The sequence below is a fragment of the Canis aureus genome, chromosome 11 (genome assembly GCF_053574225.1).
Source record: "Canis aureus isolate CA01 chromosome 11, VMU_Caureus_v.1.0, whole genome shotgun sequence".
NCBI lineage: Eukaryota > Metazoa > Chordata > Mammalia > Carnivora > Canidae > Canis > Canis aureus.
Window position 1 is genome coordinate 38,017,699 of NC_135621.1, and position 27,581 is coordinate 38,045,279.

General features: G+C 38.9%; 1 protein-coding gene across 9 annotated transcripts in view; it reads right to left on the bottom strand.

Moving 5' to 3' along the window:
• Positions 1-11,348: 11,348 nt before the first annotated feature.
• Positions 11,349-27,581, bottom strand: part of LIMS1 (LIM zinc finger domain containing 1) — a 146,955-nt gene continuing 130,722 nt past the window's right edge. For 7 of the 9 annotated variants that reach the window (XM_077914860.1, XM_077914861.1, XM_077914863.1 and 4 more), the window contains exons 3-11: positions 23,067-23,133; positions 21,893-22,013; positions 21,250-21,399; positions 19,715-19,865; positions 19,116-19,208; positions 18,292-18,340; positions 16,441-16,516; positions 16,061-16,253; positions 11,349-14,098 (exon numbers count right to left, since the gene is read on the bottom strand). In XM_077914860.1, coding sequence (XP_077770986.1) covers positions 16,106-16,253; positions 16,441-16,516; positions 18,292-18,340; positions 19,116-19,208; positions 19,715-19,865; positions 21,250-21,399; positions 21,893-22,013; positions 23,067-23,133 — 855 coding nt within the window. In that variant the 3' untranslated portion in view covers positions 11,349-14,098; positions 16,061-16,105. The remainder of the gene's footprint in view (positions 14,099-16,060; positions 16,254-16,440; positions 16,517-18,291; positions 18,341-19,115; positions 19,209-19,714; positions 19,866-21,249; positions 21,400-21,892; positions 22,014-23,066; positions 23,134-27,581) is intronic. The other 2 variants (XM_077914859.1, XM_077914857.1) reach the window with 1 other exon arrangement.

Consider the following 27,581-nt stretch of genomic DNA (forward strand, 5'->3'; position numbering starts at 1 on the left):
TCCCTGCACGGAGCCTGCTTCTCCCTCCCGGACTCTGCCTGCGTTTCTGCCTCTCTCTGTGTGTCTATGAATAAATAAATAAAATCTTTTTTAAAAATTTAATATCGTGATGCTGTGAAAGGGAAAAGCAGCCGGGATGCTTTGGCGAGCGTGTCAAAGGGAAGCCCCTTCCTGGACGCTGGTGGGGACACGTGACCTCGGGCCCCTGTGGACGCCGAGCGTCCCTGTTAAAAGTTCGTGTGTATTAGAAGAGCGTGTTCTAGGAGGAAAGTAAAAGTGTGTCATTATAAAAGGGAGGCCACAAATACTGCTTTTGGACGACTATAGTTGTGTAATTTGAAGAGCCCCCCCCCCCATTTATGTATATTAGAGAACAGTAGATAACAAAATGTTTACAGTAATCATCTCCACGTGAGTCGTCTGTATTTTCCAGATATTTAAAAATACTGCCCCCAACCCCGACCCCCAGACCGCTTTTATTGAATGGCTTTCTCAGAACAGGAATACATCAGCTTAATATAAAGAGAACAAACATTCTGACAATTTAGAAACAAGATCAAGTTAGTGATAAGCCTCAGCTTATATACAGGTCTGGAAAATAACTGGTTGGTTTTATTTTTTAAGATTTTATTTATTCATTCATGAGAGACACAGAGAGAGAGGCAGAGACACAGGCAGAGGGAGAAGCAGGCTCCATGCAGGGAGCCCGATGTGGGACTCGATCCTGGGACTCTGGGACCCAGGGACAATGGCAGGTGCTTAACCGCTGAGCCACCCAGGTGTCCCCAAATGGTTTGAATTCAAATTATATTTCAACAATATAGAACACATTTACTATTAACAGTATTTTGTTTTGACTAATTTGTCTGATTTATGAAATTACACAGTTTGATTCGAAAAGGAGGCTTTCGTTTCTTTGTATTTTTGCAGATACATCTTCCACACCTTTCTTTTTTTTTTTTTAAGATTTTATTTATTTATTCATGAGAGACAGAGAGAAAGGGAGAGAGAGAGAGAGAGAGGCAGAGGGAGAAGCAGTCTCCATGCAGGGAGTCCGATGTGGGACTTGATCCCAGGACTCCAGGATCATGCCCTGGGCCAAAGGCTGGCACTAAACTGCTGAGCCACCCAGGGATCCCCCACACCTTTCTTTATAAGAAAAACTGCGGTTTTATAATCATTGTGTTCCTGAGAGCAATTTATTTTTTTTTTTTAAGATTTTATTTATCTGGGCAGCCCAGGTGGCTCAGCGCTTTAGCGCTGCCTTCAGCCCAGGGCCAAATCCTGGAGACCCAGGATCAAGTCCCATGTCAGGCTCCCTGCATGGAGCCTACTTCTCCCTCTGCCTCTCTCTGTGTGTCTCTCATGAATAGATAAATAAAATCTTTAAAAAAATATATTTTATTTATCTATTCATGAGAGACAGAGAGGGACAGAGACATAGGCAGAGGGAGAAACAGGTGCCCTGTAGGGAGCCGGATGCAGAACCGATTCCAGGACCCTAGGATCACGACCTGAGCCAAAGGCAGACAGTCACCACTGAACCACCTAGGTGCTCCTGTTTGTTCTATTTTTCATTTCTTTGTTTACTCTTTTCTGCCTTTTTAGTTATTTGAATACTTTGAATAATAATATCATTTTGTTTAATTTGTCTATTTTCTTTGAATAAATCTCCTTGCATAGTTGTTGTTTTTTTTAATGGTGGCTCTAGGAATTACAATATACTTATTTACAGACGACTTAAATTGAATACCACATCATTTCAAGTAGACTGTAGAAATCTAAAGGCCATAGAGATATCTTTGCCTTCCTTTCTTCATGTTATAGATGACTCAAAGTACATTTATATACATTGTAAACTGCACTGAACAATCTTAAAATTTTTCCTTTCAGTCATCAAATGTATTTTAAAGAATAATAAAGGTAGATCCACTAGACAGCAATCACCAAGGGAATAGAAGACCTTAACACACTGTAAACAAATTTGATATAAAAGACATCTAAAGAAAACTCCAACAACAGCACACTGCATGTTAAATCTTAAGTGCACATAAAACATTCTCACAAAGACCATATGTCAGGGCATAAATGAAAACTCAATAAACTTAAAAGAATTGAAATCATACAAAATATGTTTTCCCACAACAATGGAGTGAAGGCAGAGATCAACTACAGAAAGAAATCTCAGAAATCCATAAATATATGCATATTAACATACTTTTTTTTTTTACTTTTTTTTACTTTTTTTTTTACTTTTTTTTTTCAAGTAGGCTCCATGCCCAGCATGGCAACAAAGGACTTAAACTCATCACTCTGAGATCAAGAGTCAGATCCTCAACCAACTGAGCCAACCAGGTGCTCCTAAACAGTATACTTCTAAATTATCAGTGAGTCAAAAAAGAAATCACAAGGGAAATTTTTAAAAATACCTTGAGGGATGCCTGGGTGGCTCAGCGGTTGGGTATCTGCCTTCAGCTCAGGGAGGGATCCACCAAGTCCCACATCGGGCTCCCTGCATAGAGTCTGCTCCTCCCTCTGCCTATGTCTCTGCCTCTCTCCTCTGTCTCTCATGAATGAATAAATAAAATCTTTTTAAAAATAAGTTAAAAATACCTTGAGATGAATGAAAATAAAGATACAACATACCAAAACTCATGGGGTGCAGTTAAAGTGGTACTTAGAGGGAAATTTATAGCTGAAAAGTCCTATATTTAAAAAGAATGATCTCAAATTAATAGCCTAAACCTTAACACATAGAAAAAGTAGGGACACCTTGGTGGCTCAGTTGGTTAGGTGTCCAATCTTAATATCAGCTTGGGTCTTGATCTCAGGGTCATAAGTTCAGGCCCCACTTTGGGCTCCCTGCTGGCCATGGAGCCCACTTGAAGGGAAAAAAAAAGACATAGAAAAAGAAGAACAGGGATCCCTGGGTGGCGCAGCGGTTTAGCCCCTGCCTTTGGCCCAGGGCACGATCCTGGAGACCCAGGATCGAATCCCACGTCGGGCTCCCGGTGCATGGAGCCTGCTTCTCCCTCTGCCTGTGTCTCTGCCCCCCCCCCCCTCTCTCTCTCTCTGTGACTATCATAAATAAATAAATAAATAAATAAATAAATAAATAAAATTTTAAAAAAAGAAAAAGAAGAACAAACTAAGCATAAAGCAAGTAGAAGGGAGGAAATAACAAAGATTAGAGCTGAAATTGGTGAAATAGACTAGAAAAATAGTAGAAAAAACAAAAAAATCCAATGAAAAAATAGGTAGAAAACTTAGAAAAAAAAAAACTGAGACATTTCTTCAAAAATGATATGCAGGGATCCCTGGGTGGCGCAGCGGTTTGGCGCCTGCCTTTGGCCCAGGGCGCGATCCTGGAGACCCGGGATCGAATCCCACGTCGGGCTCCCGGTGCATGGAGCCTGCTTCTCCCTCTGCCTCTCTCTCTCGCTCTCTCTCCGTGACTATCATAAATTAATAAAAAATTAAAAAAAAAAAACAAAAATGATATGCAAATGGCCAACAATCATATGAAAAGATGCCAAATGTCACTAATCATTAGAGAAATGAAAATAAAAATCACAATAAGATCATTTTATACATGGTTAGGATGGCTACTTGGTTAAATTAACCAAGTAAAATAGGCTCAAATTATGAAAATCGGGAATGAAAGAAGGGATATTCATACTGACTTACAGAAAGAAAAAGGATCATAAGGGAATACTATGAACAATCATATGCTTGTGAATTAGATAATTCAGATGAAGTGGACAAATTCATAGACACAAACTACCAAGATGAGTCAAGAAGAAATAGAAAATGTGACCAGACCTATATAAGAGATTGAGTTGGTAATTAAAACACCAACAACAGCAAAAGCCCAGGGATGCCTGGGTGGCTCAGTCATTTGAGCTACTGATTCTTGGTTTTGGCTTGAGTCATGATCTCAGGGTCCTGGTATCAAGCCCTGCTTGGGGCTCTGTGATCAGCATGGTGTTGGCTTGGGATTCTCTCTCTCCCTGTCCCTCTGTCCCTCCCCCTATTCTCTCTCTCAAATAGATGAATAGGTAAAATCTTTAAAAACATAATAAAAAATAAGGGGTAGCTAGGTGGCTTATCTGCTAGGTGTCTGCCTTTGGCTCAGGTGGTGATCTTCAGGTCCTGGGATCAAGCTCCACCCCAGGCTTGCTGCTCAGCAGGGAGTCTGCTTCTCCCTCTTCCTCTGCCCCTCCCCCTGCTCATTCATGCTCTCTCTCAAACAGATAAATAAAATTCTTAACAATAATAATAATAAACACCCTATAATGAAAGCCCAGGACCAAATGGCTTCATTGGTGAATTCTACTAAATTTTTATTTATTCTTTTTTTAAAGATTTTATTTATTCATGACAGACACACAGAGAGAGAGAGAGAGAGAGAGAGGCAGGCAGAGGCACAAGGAGAGGGAGAAGCAGGCTCCATGCAGGGAGTCTGACATGGGACTCGATCCCAGGTCTCCAGGATCACACCCTGGGCTGAAGGTGGTGCGAAACCGCTGGGCCACCGGGGCTGCCCTCTACTAAATTTTTAAAGAAGAATCAATGCCAATCCTTCTTAAACTCTTCAAAAAATTAGAAGAGAATGGAACACTTTCTAATGTAATCCATGGCAAAAGTATTACTGTAATTCCAAAGTCAGAAAAAGACAACAAAACTACAGACCAATATCCTTTATGAATAAACGTGTAAAAATCCTCAACAAAATTTAAGCAAACTGAGTCCAGCAGCTTGTAAAATGGATTACACTAAGTGGGACTTAACCCAGGAATATGAAGTTGGTTCATATACAAAAACCAATTACTGTATTACAACATAGTAGTAGAATTAAATGACAAAACCACATGATCATCTCAACAAGTTCAGAAAAAAGCATTTAATAAGCCTCAATTCCTTTTATTTATTATAGAAATAATCAGCAAAGTAGGAACAGAAGGGAATTTCCTCACTTAGGAGAGGGTATCTACAAAAACCGCACAGTTGACATCATATTTAATGGCAAAAGATAGAAAGGTTTCCTTCCCTCTAAGATCAGGAGCAAGACAAAGATGTCCTCTTTCACTGTTTCTGTTTAACATTGTACTGGAGGGTCTCGCCAGGACAGTTAGGGATTTAAAAAAAAAAAAAAAGGCATCTATATAGGAATGGAAGACATGAAAATATCTCTTCCACAAATGACATAACCTTATATATGGAAATCTCTTAGTTCTCAAAAAAAAAAAAAAAAAACCCACTAGGGCTAATAAACAAGTTCAACAAGGTTGCATGATACAAGGTCAATTAAAAATCAGTCGTCTTCTGTAAAATAGTAACGAGCAATTGAAATTAAGAGAACAATTCCAGGGGATCCCTGGGTGGCGCAGCGGTTTAGTGCCTGCCTTTGGCCCAGGGCGCGATCCTGGAGACCCGGGATCGAATCCCACGTCGGGCTCCCAGTGCATGGAGCCTGCTTCTCCCTCTGCCTGTGTCTCTGCCTCTCTCTCTCTCTCTCTCTCTGTGTGTGTGACTATCATAAATAAATTAAAAAAATTAAAAAAAAACAATTCCATTTAGAATAGCATCATAAAAATAAAATACTTATGAATAAATTTAACCAAAGAAATGTAAGATTTGTAGATTGAAAAGTACACATTTTCTAAAGGAATTAAAGGAGAGCCAAATAAATGGAAAGATATCCCATGTTCATGAATTGGATGAAAGCATGTGTCTGCACAAAAACTTGCATACAAATATTTGCAGCAGGAACACTTGGGTGGCTCAGTGGTTGAGCATCTGCCTTCGGCTCAGGTCATGATCCTGGGGTCCTGGGATCAAGTGCCACATCAGGCTCCACGGAGGGAGCCTACTTCTCCCTCTGTGGTTGTCTCTGTCCCTCTCTCTGCGTTTCTCATGAATAAATAATAAAGTCTCAAAAAAAAAAAAAAAAAAGACAGCAGCGCGATTCCTAACAGGCAAAGGTGGAAACCGCTCAAATGTCCATTAACTGTAAATTTATAAACAAAATGTGGTATCCCCATATAGCAATATTCTCTCATTCAAAAGCAGTGAAGAACTGATATATGCTTCAGTGTGGATAAACATTGACAACATTATGCTAATTAAAAGAGACCAGTCACTAAGACAACATATTATATAATTCAATTTATATGAAATATCCAGAACATGCAAATTTATAAACACAGAAGTTGCCTAGTGGTTGCTAAGGGATGAGAGAGGGTTTGGGGAGGGAAGGCTAACATGAATGGAATGGAATGGAATGGAATGGAATGGAATGGAATGGAATGGAATGGTCCTATAATTAATCATGGGGATGGCTGATTAACCTTGTGAATACACTAAAGAGAGAGAGAGAGAGGAGAGAATCACTGAATTAAGTTAAATGCTCTGGAGAGTATAGATATTTTTGTTGAGGCAGACAATCCACCCTGGTGCAGCGATTAGGTCCAAACCGCAAGTTCCAGCTCCTTTTCTATAATCTGCAGTTCCAAAGTCAGTGGGGTTCCCAGACTGTGGACGGGCTCCTCAAGCTCTGGCCCCCTCGTGTGCCACCTAGTGGCCGGGTGGGGGCCCTGGGTGGTGGCCGGCTAGCTGTGTGGTCTGTGGTGTGTTGAGCAGGATGGTCTGTTCAGGGGCAGCTCAGGAAGGAGCCCTGGAATTCAGAACCACCTCTGGGGTTCTCGACTTTTATTTCCTGAAGGGTCTGGTTTTGAGTCTTCTGATCAGAAAGCTGAGGCTTGACCTACTAGGCCACGCACGTCTGCCTCTGGGACCAAGCAGAGGGGGGCAGAGCTGGAACAAAAGTAACACAGTTTTCACCCTCTTGGTGTCACCTCTTGGGAGCAGAGCTGCACCAGGTGGAGTTTCTCCCCTTTGAGCTCTGGTTCCTGGGTGCCCAGGGCTGAGGGATCCTCAGAGGGTCCTGGAAAGCCCCCTCCCTGTTGCTGGGTCCCCCAACCCCAGATCAGCTGTCACCACCATTGGCAGATCTTTCCAGATTCCCTAGAATGAGTGGGTCTCTCCTGGGTGCAGTCTTCGAATCCTACTCCCATTCCTAAGGTGGGTTCTAGCCACGCTGTCCTTGGAGGCATCTCGTTGGCCCCGGTCCAGGTGAGCCTTCCACGGCTGGATGTTTAGGGCTGCTTCACTGTCTTCCAGCGCAGGGACTGACAGGAGTTTACCTTCAATAAATGTCTCTTGCATTGGTCTACTTGGGGTTTGCCCATTCCCCACTTCTGACTGGCATCCTCATATCGGGCATAGGAAAGTCATCAAGCTCATGACAATCGTGTATGAACTGAGCAGGCAACAAGCAAGGACCCAGGGGAGTTTTCCAAGTAGCATATGAATGTTTCTGCATGGATTTTAATAACCTTTGGTCGGTCTTTTTAAGGCTTTTGTTTCCCCATTTTTGCCTGTCTGCTGGTAGAAGTTGCTAGAAAGCTTGGTTCTGGATAGTTTAGGACTTACCACACAAAGTTAAATGGCCCTGGCTGCCCTCTGAAGGAATCTATGATTTTATTTATTTTTAATTTTTAAAAGATTTTATTTATTTATTCATGAGAGACAGAGAGGCAGAGACACAGGCAGAGGGAGAAGCAGGCTCCCTGGGGATCCCTGGGTGGCTCAGTGGTTTAGCGCCTGCCTTTGGCCCAGAGCATGATCCTGGAGTCCCGGGATGGAGTCCCACGTCGGGCTCCCGGCATGGAGCCTGCTTCTCCGTCCTCCTGTGTCTCTGCCTCTCTCTCTCTTTGTGTCTATTATGAATAAATAAATAAAATCTTAAAAAAAAAAAAAAAAAGCAGGCTCCCTGTGGGGAGGCCAATCTGGGACTCGATCCCAAGGACCCTGAGGATCATGACCTGAGCCCGAGGCAGATGCTCAACTCCAGCCCACCCAGGAGGGAAATAACCATATAAAGTTTTCAAAAAGAGAATAACGTTTAAGTATGGTATCTCCTGTTTAAATGTGGGGTTTGGGAGGATTCACTGGAAAGCAATATGAATAATTTTCAAAATGTTGATACGTCGACTCCAATATAATCCCTCTTCCAGGGTTTAACATGGTGCTAAAGGTATGTGGCAAACCAATATCCTTCTAGTAAGCTGCTCCTTTTATGCTTGTCTCTAATATTTTGTGGACTGAGATATTCTTCTCGGGCTATATAAACACAACATAGATTTCTAGGGAATATGAGTCCAGTCGCTGCCAGTACAATTTTAAATTTAAGAAGCCATTTGGCCTATGTACCAATTAGTGACAGTCATCAGGTAGGAAATCTCCTACTTGATCTTGTGGCACCAAAAATTGTAATATGGCAGTAGGATTAGAAAGTAAAAAAGGAAATCCCAAGGTTTTAGAAGTCAGAAGAAATCACACTTTTTTCTTTCAAAACACTGGGGTCTCTGCAGTGGAGAAGTTGAGTCAGGTGAGGCACATGAGGCCCCCAGAGCTAGTGCACATACCCAGTCCCCTGTTGACTGGATTCCAGAAGATGAGGGGGTGAATCTGAGGCATGGAACTCGTGATCCACCCAGGACAGTCTTAAGATTTGGGCAATCACAGTACAGTTTAGGGAGCGGAGCACACCTGGAACAGAGCTTTACTTTCAATTCTGCTAAGTTAGAATTTTTGGGGCTTTATACAAGAGCTGCTTTAAAAAGGTCACCACTGGGGCACCTGGGTGGCTTAGAGGTTGAGCAGCTGCCGTCGGCCTAGGGCATGATCCTGGAGACCTGGGATCGAGTCCCATGTCGTGCTCCCTGCATGGAGCTTGCTTCTCCCTCTGCCTGTGCCTCTGCCTCTCTCTCTCTCTGTGTGTGTGTGTGTGTCTCGTGAATAAATAAAATCTTAATAAAATAAAAATAAATAAAAAGCTCACTGCTGCTCCGAGGATGGAGGAAAATTTGCCAACAACAACAAAAGATGTAAGCAATACTGCAGATGCATTAACAAAACACGTTAAAAAAATGTTACCATTTCCATTACTGTAGTATAGTATTAATTCTGGCAAACTGGAAAACACTACCTGAATTGAATAAAGCCCTCCTTCTTCCCTGCCAGAAAACCCCAAACCATCTCATTCATTCATTCATTCATTCATATCTATCATCTATCTATCTATCTGTCTATCATCTATCATCTATCTATCTATCATCTATCATCATCTATCTAAGAGCTTGTGAGCAGGGGAAAGGGAGCCTGAGGCGGGGCTCGATCCAAGGACCCCAGGATCATGATCTGAGCTGAAGGCAGATGCTTCACCGACTGAGCTACCCAGGCGCCCAACAACCATTTTACTAACATTTTCTAAAGATTGATTTATTTATTTTAGAGAGCGACACAGAGCGAGCGAGTGAGCGCCCGGGCGCCCCCCTGCCGCCCCCCCCATCACACCCCTCGCTGAAGATCCAGCACCTTTTGGAGCCTTCGGTCCCCCGCGCGAGGGGTGCTCCGCTGCCGAGACCTGCAGACCGGGTGCCCAGCCTCACCACATCCCGCATCTCTCCTCCTGGGGCGGGAGGAGCACAAAGGGGAGGAGTCCGAGGCTCGCAGGGACCCAGAATCGTCCAAGCAGGTGCAGGACGATGAAGGGCAGGAGAGGATGGTGCCCTGGGAGAGGAATACGCCTCGAGAGCACCACACACAGAGCCTCAGGGCTTGCTGATCCGCACATCCTTTGCTTAGAAGTGAAAAATAGGGATCCCTGGGTGGCGCAGCGGTTTGGCGCCTGCCTTTGGCCCGGGGCGTGATCCTGGAGACCCGGGATCGAATCCCACGTCGGGCTCCCGGTGCATGGAGCCTGCTTCTCCCTCTGCCTGTGTCTCTGCCTCTCTCTCTCTCTCTCTCTCTCTCTGTGACTATCATGAATAAATAAATAAAATCTTTAAAAAAAAAAAAAAAAAAGAAGTGAAAAATAGCGGAATTATGGTGAATAGTGGAAGACCTCACCACTGTTCCGTATGGTTCAGGGAATTGGTTGAACCACAACCATATACATGAATAGTTCTACTTTATATTCAAGAATACTTGAATTTCTCTCTCTCCCTCTCACAACCCCCCCCCCCCCCCCCGTAACAGAGTAGAAACCTTTATAAATTTGGAATCACGAGAGTACTTGGGTTCAAATTCTGGATATGCCACTTTTAAATCGAGCAACTTCAGAGGACCTACTTAATGTCCCTATGCAACCCTCTGCTACAGTGTGGAAAGAACTTTAACTCCTGTAATTGTAAAGATTAAAAAGATAGTATTTGTGGAAACCGCCTTGTGAATTTTATATAGAGAATGTTTAATTTGATATTCTTACATGAATGTAGATTATGACTACTTAAATTCTGTTCCAAAAAAACTACATGTAGTAAAAATTCTAAATGACTTTAAGTGAAACTTTTTTTAAAAATTGAGATATAATTGACATATAACATTCTATTAATATCAGATATGCATGATTCAGTAATATTTCTGAAATGGTGAAAGTCTAGTTATCCATCATCATACATAATTACAAAATGTTTTATTCTCATAAGAACTTTTAAGATCTACTCTTAGCAACTTTAAGGTATACAATACAGTATTATTAATTACAGTCACCATGCTGTGTAGTGCATCTCCACGACTTTGATTTACAATTGGAAGTTTGTGCTTTCTAATCCCCAACACCTGGCTTCTGGCAATCACCAATCTGTTCTCTACTGATAAGTTTGTTTAAGATTCCATATGTGAGATCACGATACTTCTTTCCGATTTGCTTTACATAGCATAAAGCCCTCAAGTTCCATCTGTGTCGTTGCAAATGGCAAAATTTCCTTTTTTTATGGCTGAATAAAATTCCAGTTTGTGTATGTGTGTGTGTGTATACACACCACAATTTCTTTATTCATTCATCCTTAGATGGACACTGAGGTTGTTTCCCAAACAGTTTTTTCTTTTTTTTTTTTTTTGTAAAGATTTATTTTAGAGAGAGTGACAGCGAGTGAGGGGGTGGGGACAGAGGGAGAGAATCTTCAAGTAGATCCCTACTGAATGCAGAGTCTGACTCAGAGCTCAATCTCAGGAGCCATGAGATCATGACCTGAGCTGAAACCAAGAGTAGGACACTTAACCGACTGAGTAACCCAGGCGCCCCTTACAGATTTTATTTTTAAAAGTAATTTCTACACCCAACATGGGGCTCACACTCACAACCTGAGATCAAGAGTTGTACGCTCCACCAAATGAGCCAGCCAGCCAGGCACCCCACCAAGATGGTTTTCTTAAACATTAGTCCTATCTTCTCGTAGTTCTATGCCTCAGTCTTCCAAATGAAACAATGGACAATAGGATTATTCTTAATAATCATGAGCATTTATTAAGCACCAAGAGTATACTGCAATGGTTGCTATATAAAAGCTTATTTAACAATATAGTGTCCCTGCCATCGAGCTTACAATCTAAAATGAAATACAAGAATGCTGTTAAGACTACCTCAAAATTTCCTTAACTTAGAAATGGCTATTTTGGCAAGTAAGTGAGGCAAAGTGGCCTATCATTTTAGGTACAATGTTAATAAGGCTTTGAACATGATCCAGATGTCAGTGTGCAGCCTTAAGCCAGCACCCCGACATTTCCCTCAATTATATTAGGCTTGGTGAGAAAAAGAGCACTTAGAAGTTGGGTAAGAAGAATGAATTATTTCAAATTGCCTTGTAGGACTTTAAACAGAGAAATGCTTACCAGCCTGAGTTTTTCCACAGCCAGGAAAAACTCTACAAAAAATATTATGAGCTCAACCAAGCCCGTCTTCTATTCCACAAACTTTCGACTTCCTCCTCCTTTCCCAGGGCTGCAATGATGCATCTATCAGGGAAGAAAGTACTGTATCTAGACAAAATATCCTGAAGTAGCAGAGACTTACCATATCAAACTTCCAGGAGATATTAACTTGTATTTTAAAAGAAGAATGAGCAGACAGCAGCAGGGCTGCAGGAGAAGCCTGGCTACATAAGATACATAAACAAAGCAGCTGAGCTCAGTTCAGGCATCTTCAAACCGGTTGTGAATATGGGTAAGTGGTTATTTTACTGTTCCTTATTTCTGGTGTTAGGGGTATTTGACAATTTAGCATCAAGACCCCAAATTGTAAAGCCTGTACTATTTTGTCTATATCCAGAGTATTTAATAAATACTTTCAAAGTTTTCCTTGCTGGTCATGTATTAGCTGACAAAGGCACACTGAAGGGATTTTGATTCTTACTGTCAAATGCAAAGACTGTTTTAAACTTCTGAGTACATACAGTCTTAAACTATATATTGATTATTTTCAATCGCTGATAATTCTTTGAATTCTAAAAGAACACTAAAAAGTAATACGTTATAAATGATCAGAAAACCGAAATAGAATTTACTCTGTAAAGTGCATGCACAAACTTTTAAAAACATACATGCATAGAAATATTTTAATGGCAGAGTGGTACATCCTGAGTTTTTTTTTTTTTTTTAATGGCAAAATGACATTTCAGCAATTTTTTTAGAAACCAATAATTTCTTCCTTAAAAAGTCTATGTTGGGAACTTTTTTTAAAATGGTAACACAGCAGCAGCAACATTTAACAAATATTCACAAAATTTGGTTTGCATACAAGTTTATCAAGAAAGAATGGCCAGAAACTTCAAGATAAAATAAAAACACTTTTTATAAAGTAGAATAATCTACTACTTTTGACCTAAAATTGACATTTAAACATCCCCCTTCCAATTTAAAAGTGTCATTTTAATCTCCTCCCTATAGTAAATAAAATCCAATTACAAGATTTGAAATGAAAAACTTGAAACATCTATCCATATCATTCTCTTTTGACAAGATGACAAAAATTAATTATCTCCCACAAAAAGGAGGGAAAATAAAAAATCAAGTATCACCATAGCTGTGGTAGAGGATTTTGGGTTTACAAATCTCAGTCAATGCACTTATTTTTGGTATTGCATGAAATAGCTAGAATTCCTGAATAACATATGTGTTTTTCTAAGACAAGGCAAGTTTGATTACATATAAAGCATAGACATTAGCATGGTTATAAAGGCAGTAAGACCAATACATATACATTCACTTGTTTTTAAGTGATACATTCCAAGCTACATAAAATTTAATTTTGTGTCCTATTCTAAGACCTACATCTTTGACCTTAAGCTTAGAAGCATACTTGCTATAATATGTTAAAAAATACTTCATTTCTTCCAATATCATAAAGTATACTGAATTTTCAAATGCCTAGTATAAATTTTTTTTGCACAAAATTTAGAAAGGCATACTATTAGCTAGCTATAACTACTGTGTTAAATAACTGTAGGAAGGAAGAAGTTCACAAGGAGAACAAATTATAAAACCAAGCATAATTATTGCATTTAACAACAACAAAAAGAAATCAAGTAGTTCTGAATACACTTGTTTCTTGTCTTAGTAATGTGTGTACTCCTCTTATAGCTACTAGTTTGGTAAACATACTTGGATTCTACAAGAGTTCTTTTCCTTGGCTGGTTATTTTTCTTCCTTATGTCCTTCCTAGCAGCAGTTTGAATTATTTATCTTTTGAATACAAAGTAAAACAATGTTTCCTTTTTTAAAAAAAATCTGAGTCCTGTGAAAGCTGACTCCCTACTTTCATTTTTAAAAGTTAAACTAATTTTTTTGGACCTTAATTAAAATCTAACATCTATACCATGTGTTGTCTGTTGTTAAATATAGTCTACATTTTGACAAGTTGATAAGGGTTATTAACAAAAGCAAATCATGATTTCATCTGTGTTTTAACTACACAAGCTTTTTTTCTTTTTTAATGAGAAGGAAATGAAGAAACTCATTCATACAGGCCCTCTTTACTCTCAACTATTTTGAGATACAGCTTTAAATAGGGTGGATCAAGTCAAGTAATGTTGGTAATCTCTTTTATTTGCATAGAAGAGAGAAAAAAAATAAAGGAAGTTATTTCCTTCCTAAGGTCTCAGCTAGTTTCTTGAGTCTTTTCTTCAGCTCCAATGGAAATTTCTCATAGCACTTCTTACAGACGGGCTTCATGTCAAACTCCACAAATTTATTCCTAAAGACAGTAACAATAAAGGAAATTAGTAGAAATGTATTCAACCATATATAAATAATGTGAGGTAATTTTACTGAAGTAAATGAAGACACATGACATTGATATTCAGAGCAAAAAACTAATTCTCATCTCAACTTTTGTCATTGTAGTAAATGTAAAAAATTACAATATCATTTGAAAAAAGTCCTTATAAATTGATCTTATACATCTATCTGTATAATACAAAACATAATTACATTTTGGTCTGTACTATGTATATAGGACATCTAATGTCAGTATAGTTTAGGTAAGTAAAATCAATCACACATTAAAGTACTATGTAAACTGCCCAGGGTTGTATTTCTGTAATTTGAATGACCTTCTCTTTGTTGAAGGCAAAATAATCTTAATTAATATTTTAAATGAGGTAGGCTATGAGGTTTCATCTTTCTTTGCATAAAATGGTTTGCCTCCTATCTCCAACAACAACAAAAATCACTTTCAAAGAAATCTTAAATTGCAATGTATTATTTTGATTGGCTATCTGACAGAAAGGTTGGTGGGGTGACATAGGACAGTTTTTAGTCACTCTTAGGAAACAGAAATGAAATAGACTGCCTGTGGTTCCATTCTGTGAATGGTTAACTGTATGGAGAACTCAATTCTTTTTTTAAAAGCTAGAGCAAGACACATTATCAGTTTACTTGTAAAACAGTTCTGGAGAGACCAGGTTTTCAGGCAGCTTAACTGTCTGCTATGCATTTCCAAATGGTAATTACAATTTTGTATTACTGTTGGAATCTAGGGTCCTATGCTGTGAACTGAGGAAATATACAACCTTATAACCTGTGCCTTCTCTTAACTTGTTTTTAGGTGGCACTTCTGGAACAAATCTAGTGGTATATTATTATACGGCAAATGATTAAATCAGGTGATACAATTTTAAAGAGCAAAGTTAATTCCTAATCAAATATTTAATAAAATGAAAACTCTTTTATTTTCAAGCATCACATGGAAAGTATTCCCTTCTGTTTTTCACAGAGATATTAATGCTGAGAGAAATTCAAATGATGTTATTTTTTCACTGACAGTTTGATTTAAATAGTATTCCTGAGTTTTTATTTTCTCCCAAAGACTTCTTAGCAAGAAAGCTATTAAAACTGCCATTTTTTGGATAAAGGAAATAAATTATCACTGCTTTCAGGGATACTGCTAAGCAAATCTCAACTGCTTTAATTTTACATTTGAATTTTAATTCCTCTTTATGGAAGGAAACAAAAACTGTGCCAATAAAAAACTTCTGGGGCTCGGAACACAATGGTGACCGAGAAGGAACAATGGGACAATCATGCTAGTAATTCAGCAGAATTTCAAAGACTGAAATATTTCCTATAAAAATCAGGAATAGAGTAGGGTTTGAAAACATCAAGAAGATGAATTCATAAACAGCAGCAATGAGCACTCTATGAAAGTGCACACAGACACCAAAGTCAGTGGATTTATTATGTACAGTAGTGGTCTTTGCTTAGATATGAAACATGCTGAGAGGATTTAACAGAGCCTAGAACATGTGGCACTTGGAATTTATCAATTAAATTATTTTTGGCAAAGAAACCAAAAACCAGGATTCTAAAAGCTGTAATTACCAGAGAAAAATACTTTAAAAACTTTTCCCAATATCTATTAAAGACTGGAATTCTTCCTTTTGAATCCACTTGTTAAAAAAAAAAAAAAATCTATACCATGTTGTGATCTAAACAAGGAGATGAGGGAGTTGACAGATTAAGGGAAATAAGTACAAGCTGGTAGTAGGTGGGGATTTATTAATGTAGGCTTTAATAATTTTAATAATTAAGCAAAAGGACCAGCTCTACACTGGAAAAGTACTTGTATTTCAATCTCTGACAGCTACAAATACATGCCAAAAAGAAACAAAAGAAGCAAAAGACCAAAACAGAACAAAATATACTCTAAAGAACTAACCAAAGAAGAAAGCAGTGAAAATGATGACAGAAGGGACAGAAAAGTTTACAAACAGACTGGCTTTTTCTTTTTCTGCTTCTCCTTATCCTTTGCTTCTCTCTCCCGTTTGGCAAGTCGCCTCTTAAATTCTTCTGGCATTTTTTCATAACAGTGTTTGCAGACTGGTTTTAGATCAATTTCAACAAACTTATCCCTTTGAGCAGAACAAAGAAGGAATAGAAGAAAGAACATAAAACAATTAAAAGAAGAACCTTTACTTTCAGAAGGCCTACACTGAAAAAATAAGGAATCAATTCTCTTTCTAAAAATTGTATTTTATAAGAATGTTACCCCAACGTGTTCAGTCTTAGGATTCACACTGGACAAAACTGTAGACTTACTTGAGTGTTAATTTAGTGTTGCAGGTCGAGCAGGCAAAACAGTTGACACACCAGGCCTTATTCAGAGCAGAGACCACTAGAGGAAATGGAAAGACAACTGGTCACACACATTGGTATGGAAAGCAGCGGAGCTGACACTTTCAACTCAAAGAGAGCTGAGGTGGCTTCCATGACGCGTGGAAGAGGTTCTCAAGAGCTTTTCTTTTCTTTTCTTTTCTTTCTTTTTTCAAGAGGTTTTCTTACAAAAGAATCACATGACTAAAAATTTTAGTGCTGCTAATGTTTACTGAATCAATCAAATCAATTTATTTAAGGCTATTTTTTCCACATTTAAAAAAAAATGGAGCACTTATGTCTTCCATGACTGTAGGCTTCATCTTAGGGAAGATTACGATCACCATTTTCAATCTTTATTTATAGTTAACATTTTTCTTCTTTCCCTTGAGGTATATAAATGGTATGTACCATGTCTTCCCATCAAAGCCTGGCCTCTCACTCCCATGGATGACGGGGGGTAGATATTCAACATGCATTACGTCACTCAGATGAGCTTTTCTGGCACAGGGCCTGCCTACGAGCACACTTGCTATTACCTTTCCATGCCGACTGCCACTGGCCCAACAAAGAAATATGGACAAGATAAGTAATTTAAAAAAATCCAGGGGTGGGGATCCCTGGGTGGATCCCTGGTTTAGCACCTGCCTTCGGCTCAGGGCGTGATCCTGGAGTCCTATGATCAAATCCCACATCGGGCTCCCTGCATGGAGCCTGCTTCTCCCTCTGCCTATGTCTCTGCCTCTCTCTCTCTCTCTCTCTCTCTCTGTCTCTCATGAATGAATAAATAAAATCTTTTTTAAAAAAATCCAGGGGTGCCTAGGTAGCCTCAGCTGGTTAAGTGTCTGCCTTCGGCTCAGGTCGTGATCCCCGGGTCCTGGGATGGGGCCCTGCATCAGGCTCCTACTCAGTGGGCAGCCTGCTTCTCCCTCTGCCGCTGCCACTGCTTGTGCTCGCTCGCTTGCTCACTCTCAAATAAGTAAATAAAATATTTAAAAAAAATCCAGACATTAACTTATTTGTCTGTGGAAGGTTTTCTCTCAAAGCTGACAAGAAGCGAGCTTCCTTTGACAGCTTCTCTCACCTGACAATTACCCCTCATAGGAGGGAGTTAAGTTTTATTTTCTATGGCACTGAAGAGTGCTCTCCTGAACTACTCCTTTCACAAGCTGCATCATGGGCAGTGTTTTGCAAAGTATTTCCCAAGTTGGGTTCTCTGACGAGAACCATGAAGCATGCTGCAAACAAGAATGTTTAAAACTTTGCCAGGAAGTTTCTAGCAGAATTGTGCTAGCCACTATTAGCAAACACAGCTGCTTCTGTTTTGTCCCAGTTAATTAGTCCTGCCTAATTACCACAGGACAAGGCTGGCCAGCCTAGAAATGTCTATAGAAAACTGCCAGGTTTTAGCATCTGCAGGGTTAAAGTGACTCTCGCTGACTGCCATGGCAGACTGAGCTGTTCCTAATAAACACCGCCCTACAGCTTCCAAGTTATATAATTCCAGAGGATAGAAATAGAAACAGATCTCAAGGTTGGCCACGAATGTTCCCACAATATCTACCGTAACAATCCCGTGGCACTGCCCTAAAGTATTTATCATAAAGGAGTAACATATCCAACTCTTAGGGTATTATCATCTCAGCTATGGATGACTTGAGAAATATGCCAAAGACAGAAAAAAAGTAACTGATAATGATCATATTCCAAACAGCAGCAGTGACTGCTAAATTTTCACATTACCAAAGTGTTTTTGTGTCAAAATGATGCCATATAAAAATACCTACAGACACGTACCATCACCCTCTATAACACGGTTGCAGTGGAAACAAACATCACCAAATAGCTGAAAATGAAAAAAAAAAAAAGGTGGTAAAAATTCAAGATGTGTTAAACTAAGTTTTATAACATCAAACAATTTAATATAATTTCCGTTCTTTCTACCATTTAAAACAAATTGCTGGCTACCTAGATCCAGAATTACCAGTACTAGAGAAAATTAGTAAAGTTCACTGACTAGTTTTTGCTTTTTACAGTGAAAATAATTTACATTTCATCACTATCAAAAACGAAAGAAGGCTTTGGAAATGGTCCAAATTTAAGGAAGCTAAAGGAAAATAACAACCTTAGACAGGGTCCGGCTCTGGAGTGGAAAAAAATGATACAAGGACATTACTGATACAAGCGACAAAACTGGAATAAGTACACTAGAGTATTATATCCATACTGATTAACTACAATTATCTAAGAGCACTCCATATTCTTGGGAAATATAAAGTGACATATTTAGGGGTAAAGGACCACGATGAACTTATCAGCAAATAATTCAGAAAACATAGGTGCATATATAATACATATATTTGTATATAAAGATATGTGCATTTATTAATGTATCATTTTATAGAGAAAAACACATGCAAATGACGAAGTAAAAGGTACATAGGTATTCTTTATATTTTTATTTTACAACCTTCCTGTGAGTCTAAAATTATCTCCCAAATAAAAAGTCAAAAGGAGAGCTCTCAGTCCAATGTACATTTTCCAAGAGATTTCCTTGTAGCTAAAATATTAAGTTCAAATTCATCTAAGTGTATCTAGTATCCAATGAGTACAAACCATACCTGGTTATAGTGGGTTTCGCAATAGGCCAGGCCCTTCCTTTCATAATGGCGATGTCCAAGAAATGGCTTTTCACACTTGGCACAAACAAAATGCTGAAAGAAATTGCTAGAGGTCATTTTTGAATTGCCATCTTTTATTTATTTAATGAAGTAAAACTCCAAAGTTAAACTATCCTCAAGGAAGACACATGCAAGTCTGATATAGTTACTTCACTTTGCCAGGGCTCCCCCTGTGACATGTTCAGTCTTACTTAATTCAGGTGTCTTGAATTAAGGTTCTGACAGGTTAAAGACATGGCCTATTTAAACAACACAGAATGAGAAAAGAGGTCAACATGTTAGTAGCATCTATAAGGGAGGGGCTGTTGGATATGGACCATGACATTTCCTGCTTCAAGAAGGATTTAAGAACAAAAGAGCACATCCTGTATCATTACTGAGAGATCACAAAAGCAGTGTGTATTCTATATTAATTTTCTACAAGGTCATTTGTCTCAAAAATGTCCATATTTAATCTTCAGAATCTCCTACACTTGCCAGCACATCTGAATGATGGAAATTCAAAAGTCCTGGTTACTCCTCCACCATTTCAGACTCACCTCCACATGCCACTGCTTGCCCATGGCATTCACCACACGCCCTTCAATGGGCCGTCGACAAGCGCCACAGATGGGGACTCCCATTTTATCATGGCACGGCAGGCAGTACAGTTCTCCCTTCAGCTCCCGGGCATCAGCTGTCAGCTCCTTCCTGTCCATGAGGAAGATACCCAACTAAATACTACTACTGAGAGAGAAGAAACAAGCAGCCAATGTGGCTGACATACTTTGTAGCAGGTTTTTGAAGACTCATTCTAACAATCCCTGTAACCTTTTTTTCCCTCAGTGTTGTTCACAGTAGCCTAAATTAATAGGCTTGAATGGGTTTCAGATTCCTGTCAAAACATCATCATGCAACGATGATAAAATGTACAAATAAGTCTGGATACTGATCATATTTATCACTTCCTTGTCTATTATCACATTATAATCCCTCTGTCTTTCTTAAAAAGCTAGAAGAGAATCATCACAATGTTCAGGATGGACTCGGTAATACTATCTTTCCAAAATAACTGAGGTTAGTTAGAGACTAGTTCCATTTACTAACAATTAATTGTTGCAGGTTATTAAGAGTTAACAGTTAACAGAAAATAAACAAATGAAATGCCCAGAACGTTCCTCCTCCAAATGCTAACGTTCACTATTATTTTCTGTCCTTCATCAGTAAACATTTAGGCAGAGGTGGCACCAATTAGCCAAATAGACTTGTTTACATTTCATCTGTTTTAAGTAATTCCTTAGAAGTGCTAATGACAAATGAACAGAGAAAAATTCCACAGAGTAAAAAAATAAAAAAGAAAAAAAAGAAAAAAAAAGAAAACTTCCAGAGTGAAATAGGCAAGAAAATAAGATATAAACTGATAATCACAAAAAAGATGTGATTTTTTTGTACTTACAGCACAAAGTTTTCTTGATCTTTAGCTTACCCTTATTTCTCTCCACCCTGCAATAATTTAGCATGTGCGTTCACACTGATTATATTAAACTCTTTCCATTTAATTTTTAGATAATTTAGAAAATTGTAACCTAATAATTTATCATGAGTTTCTGAAGAAAAAAATTTCCTTTAAAGTAAATAAAGCAAAATTAAATAAAAGTAGCTTAGGATATTTTAAGATAACACTCTATTACAACTGAAAAAAATTATGTAGTTACAAAGAGAAGACTTTTTAAGAGTTCTTTTTTTTTGGTCCTGTGTTGAGAAAACACAGTGATCAAAAATAGTTTTGGGGCAGTTGAGGATATTTTACTATTGACTGAATATTTAGAGGTATGTGGATATGTACATATGTACACACACACATATACATACACATGGGGGGAGTGTATGCTAAGCACACTCAAATGTGGTAAAATGTTAAGTGATGAAACTCAATGATAGGTATTTTTTAGATTATTCTCTTGACTTCTTATAGGTCTAAAATTTTCTAGATTACAAGTTGGAGAAAAACAATCGGGTGTGCTGGAGTAACAGAATACAGAGATATGTGATCTTTCATTTTATTTCTACTATTTATGTAATCAAATGGCAATACCCGCAATTGGCACAGTTGAAATGGTCTGGATGGTAAGGGTCATTCTTGAATATCAGCGGCTGCTCATCAATGATGGCATGGCATTTCTGGCAGATGTATTTTCCAAGGCCTCTGGCTTTCTCACGATTATGACAGGGGCGACATAGATGTCTAAACAAAGCCAAAACTTTTTTAGAAACTTAAATTTAAAATCTGAGGTTCTTTGTAATAATTAAAAAGAAATACGCCCTAAAAAAGAGTTAAATAAATCATTTTTATGTTTTTTTTTTAAGATTTTATTTATTTACTTGACAGAGAGAGAGCAGGAGTAGGCAAAACAGTAAGGAGAAGGAGAGGGAGAAGCAGGCTCTGCAGTGAGCAAGGAGCTTGGCATAGGGCTATATCCCAGGACCTTGGGACCCTGACCTGAGCCAAAGGCAGACACTCAACCCACTGAGCCAGTGACTGATCTTTAAGAAACTCCATTTTAAGTACGTATCCTGCTTCTGTTGGCCCAGGGACACAGAATTCTCGGGTCCTCTCATAACAGATAGCAGGCAAACTGATACACTGAGGTCTTGAGTCTCAGTCCCAGGGGAAAACATGCATGGCCTTGTAGTAGTTACTTCTCCAACCACACCTGATGAGGATGAAAAACTCCTACCTCCCAGCATTCTTGACAAACCCAATATCTGCCAGCACTTCCTGGCAGAGGTCACAGCGGAAGCACTCAGGATGCCAGCTGTTATTCATGGCTTTGATCACTCGGCCAATGATGAATTCACCTGTGGGAAAGTAACACAAAGGACATCCAGTGTGCACCCTATTGCTAAAAGCACTAAGGCAAAAGACACGGAAAAAAAATATATGTCTAATACTTTCTCCACAACTCGGGCTTTCTAGGTATGTGTTGGCCACAGTGAGCACTGCATTAGGAGGAAGCTTTCACCTGTGTCCTTGGTTGTGATTCTGTAGTCATAGTTTCTGGTTGTCTTATCACATCTCTGGATCTGGTTTTCTCTTTTCCCAATGATATACAGGGTTCTCTTAAATGCCTTTTACTTCTGGTCATTACCGACAGAGAAAACTGAAATCCACAGCACATTTTCTTGAAACCTATACCTAATTTCTTCTTTCACTAAATTTTAGAACATTCTACTCAGTTTCTCCAATGTCTGGAGACCTTCTAGTGGAATTGTTAGCAACCAGTGAGGTGGCTAAAATGCAAGCAAGTTAAACACTTGTATAACACACAGCCATCCTTAAGCATCTGAAGCACCCCTCCAATATTTTCCCTCTCTCAGCAACCCCAAAAGTGAGTAGGTAAAGGCTAAATTAACAGGGGGCAGGCACATTTCAAAAGATCATCTGATAAAAATCTTAATCAAAAACTAACTTTACAGTAGATGTCCTTAAAAATCATTTCTCTCTGGGTTTTGACACTCTTCCAGTTTGTTATATATGTATACATATATATATATATTTAAAGATTTATTTATTTATTTATTTATTTATTTATTTATTTATTTATTTATTTATGATAGACAGAGAAAGAGAGAGAGAGAGAGGCAGAGACACAGGAGGAGGGAGAAGCAGGCTCCATGCTGGGAGCCCGACGCGGGACCCGATCCTGGGACTCCAGGATTGCGCCCTGGGCCAAAGGCAGGCGCTAAACCACTGAGCCACCCAGAGATCCCCAGTTTGTTATATATTAATGTTAAGGCAAAGGACTGATAAAGCACCTGGATGCTACTTATAATGAGCACCCAACACCATTTTCACCACTGACATAATTTTGAGACTCACTTTTTACTTTGCCATTCAGCAGCAAAACTTACCACACTGATGACAGCAAGGAGCAAAGAGCATCTGAAAGTCATGTTCACAATACTTCCTTCCTTCAAACTGAAATAGAAAGTACCATCAATTTGTACAGATGAAACAATCACAGGATGAATATAATTATTCTGTGGAGACATATAGGTAAGTTGTTTTTGAACTAAGTGCTCTACCCTAATAATTTATAATTCTACTGAGAGTTTTAAAAGCAGATGTACTTTTGTACCTTCCCTAAAGATACACCAAACAACTGAGGTGACACCTGATATGGCTCCAGAATCCAGTGGCCTCCCTTTACTGATGCTCTTTTCTGGCTTGCGGACTCATCTTGAAGAGTCTAATTGAGAGCTGTAGACCCCTCTCCTGAGAAAACAGGCACATACACACAAACCCCTTCTCACTTTTTTTTTTGGGGGGGGGGGGCTGATATCTGAAATGTACCACAAGCTTAAATATTTACAAATGGTAGGTATTCTAGTATATTTTAGATTTACACATTTTAAAGTGAGGCCAAAACTGATTTAAAAAATAAATATTCTATTTTAATAGTTGGAAAAATTTTTATCCTCCACTTTTCTCCTTGAACTATTTCCATTTCATTTCCCCCAAAGTTTTATCCTGGTGTGATATTTTTCCCCTAAACTCTATACTAAAGTCTTTTTTTTAAAAAAAGATTTTATTTACTCATGAGAGACACAGAGACATACACAGAGGGAGAAGCAGGTTCCCTGTGGGGAGCCTGATGCAGGACTCGATCCCCAGACCCGGGATCACGACCTGAGTGGAAGGCAGACACTTAACCGCTAAGCCATCCAGGCACCCCTATACTAAAGTCTTCAACGGATCACCCTACCATACTTCTTAGCAATTAAAATGTTATGAAACTTTAAATTTTGTTTTACTTTATGAACCCATAAGGCTCTAAAACATTCTTTTTCTTCTGGATTAAGTTACCATTACAATGATTATTAATACACAAATGGTCAAAACATGAATATGTCACAAATGGCAAATTTCACTTTCCACTATTTACTTGAAAAGCCTATCTTAATGAGATGAGCAGGGCTCCTCTTCCTCTCACAATTATTCCATGTATCCACGGATTGATATGACCTACCATTGGAAGACTCAGGGTTCAACATTAATTTTTATTTTGGGGGTTGCTTTTAACCTCTTCACATAAATAAGTCATGAGAATTATATCCTGTCACCCTTTGAATCGTCGAACCCCTTGCAAGTTGTATGTCAAATATATCACATGCTATTTGACTATCAAAATCTATTTTTAATGATGTATCAATAGTCAACTCAGTTTGCTCAATCATGGAAATTAGCTGGAGATTTGCTCAATTTATTGAACCTACTCGGCTATAATTAATTGGCAGACCCGCAAAGCAGATTTTGTGCCAGAAAAAGGCTTACTTCATTTTGAAATTCAAATGAATAATGAATAAGCTCTGATACATTTAATTAATCTGTTTTTAAAAGTTAGAAACAGGTGGTAATACACTGATATGTTTATTGCTGTATTAGCCAATCCTGTGTCATATTGCACTGTGTATAGCCCCAAGCAGGGGTTATTTATGAAGCAGATATGTTCCTTTACTGGATATATATTACATATATATGTAGAAATCTCATGTTTTGCTTTTAGCAGTAGTCAAAAACTATTAAAATATAGACTCAGAATCAACTCCATTGATTTAGTCGGAAACAATAAATTGTTTACCACACACCCCAGTGTGGTGAAAGACCAAGGCTCAAAATTGTTTGTGTCAACTGGCCACTTATATTTAATAGCAAAAGACTGGTTAATGATAATAATGCATCACAACATCTTTAGAAGGAAAGGAGTGTGTGTGTGTGTGTGTGTGTGTGTGGCAGTTTTATTACAGTTTTTAAAATCAGTAATTTTTAATGGAAACAACTTGGCCAAAGATCTGTCACAGAATTTGGAGACCCATTAAAACAAAGTTTTTTTTTTTTTTTTTTTTTAATTTTTATTTATTTTTGATAGTCACAGAGAGAGAGAGAGAGAATGAGGCAGAGACACAGGCAGAGGGAGAAGCAGGCTCCATGCACCGGGAGCCCGACGTGGGATTCGATCCCGGGTCTCCAGGATCGCGCCCTGGGCCAAAGGCAGGCGCCAAACCGCTGCGCCACCCAGGGATCCCTAAAACAAAGTTTAATAAAAAAAAGAAAGAAAAGGAACACTCAACTTTTAGTTTGTATTTAACAAAAGGGGGAGACATATATTGTTTCAAATAAAAACAAAATGAATCCAGCCGTCAGTATATATATTATATTTACTGGCAGAAGGTAGACAAAATCAAGATGAGTTGTAATTTGAATAAGTCTTTTTCTTTTCTTTTTAAAAGATTATTTATTTCTTTATTTTAGAGAGAGGGAGAAAGCACAAGGAGGGAGGAGGGACAGAGGGAGAGGGAGAAGCAGACTCCTTGCTGAGCACGGAAGCCGGACATTGGGCTGGATTCTGGGACCCTGGGATCATGACCTGAGCCAAAGACAGATGCTTAACTGACTGAGCCACCCAGGCACCCAGTCTTTTTTTTTTTTTTTAAGATTTATTTATTTATTTTAGAGGGAGAGGGAGTGGGCAGGGGAGGAGGAGAGGGAGAGGAAGAGAATCGCAAGCAGACTCCCCACTAAGTATGGAACCTGAAATGGTGCTTGATCCCACAACCCTGAGATTATGACCTGAGCCAAAACCAAAAATTGGATGCTTAACCACTGGAGCCACCCAGGCGCCCCTCGAGTAAGTCTTTTAAGATGTGATTCAAATAGGTAGCATAGCGTAGCAGTTAAGAACACTGACCATGGATCCGAAAGGCCCGAGTTTAAATTCTGGCTGAAGAACCACTGGCTGTGTGGCTTTGGCCAAGTTGTTTAACCTCTCAATGCCTTGTGAGAGTCACCAAGCCTCTTCTGTTTTGGCTGTTTGTTCTGGCTTTTAACATAAACTCATCATGTTTGTAATTTCTTACCACTGCTCTTTCTGCTTTGCTCTTATAGGATTCTCCCTTTAAAAGGATGAGTCCTGTAGTATAAATATACAGAGGAATACCATTCAGCCATAAAAAAGAAGGGAATCCTGCTATTTGCAAAACAATGGACAGAACTGCATGCCATTATGCTGAAATAAATAAGTCAGGCAGAGAAAGACCAATACTGTGTGATCTCACTTATGTGTGGAATCTAAAAATGCCAAACTCACAGAAACAGTGAATAGACTGGTAGTTACTGGGGTCTGGAGGGATGGGGGAAATGGGGAAATGTCAGGCAAGGGGCAAACTTCTAGTTATAAAATAAGTAAGTTCTGGGGATCTAATGTACAGATATAGTTAACAATACTGTATGGTAGACTTGAAGTCTGCTAAGAGAGTGGATCTTAAATGTTCTCACCACACAAACACACACACACGATAATTACATGAGGTGATGGATGTGTTGACTAACCTTACTGTGGTTATCATTTCACAATATGCACATATATCAAATCATCATGTTGTATACCTTAAACTTACACAATGCTGTCTGTTGATTAAATTTCAATAAAACTAAAGAAAAAGAATGAATCCTTTTGATTAGGAATGAAAAAGGCAAAGTCTTAAAAGGAAGTTCTCATGATTACTCCCCACATTTCCAAATCTGCCACAATTCTGAATATAGAACATCCAACACAGTTCCAGGCTTCATCCTTAACAAGAAAATTCATGAGGTAGGGAAAGACTGGAAGGCTTACAACTTTGAGGACACGTGACTAATGTCTTCTGATTCGTGTCCTGGAGCAATTATTCATAGTAAGATTTGAGATTCCTTTCTCTTGTGAGGTGAGAGAAGTGTTACTGTGAATATAAATATATTATCAGACAAATTAACTTTCAGAAGAAGACTTCAGAAATTTAGTTCCCTGAAACCAAGATACAAGGATCCAGGAATAGATTCTCTGGAAACCATCCATATTCCAAACCCCTTGCATATCCTGAAGTGTGCTTACTCATACAGAATGTCTAAGAACTCTGGTTGTTGCCACCTGCAAGGAACAGGGATTGTTCAGTATGGAGGAGGATGAACCAAAAATAGCTCTGCTCTGTACTGTTTTGAGTTCTGTGAAGATTCTCTTTGAGGGTGGGGAGATCCTGCTGCTTTAAAGAAAGCTCAGAATTAGAAACTTGTCTCATTTCAAGGCAAGTGCAAGCAAACGCTGACGATCTTCACTTGGTGATTTGTACTGGTTTGTCGTCAATGGTTTTGAAGTGAGAGGGTCAGCAGACAAGCACCTCCTCTGGTTGGAAAGTTTCCTCTCCACCAGACCTCCCTTCTCAGGGTTCAGCCTTCCTGAGTAATTATGATTCTGTATAAGAGGAAATGAGTGAAGAAATCTCTTTGTAAACCCTCTTTCCACTAAATCATTCATCATAAATTGGCCTTTCCTGTTATGCATTTTGTGATAGGGAAAAAAGGACGCATCTGGGAAATTCAAACTAAAGAGA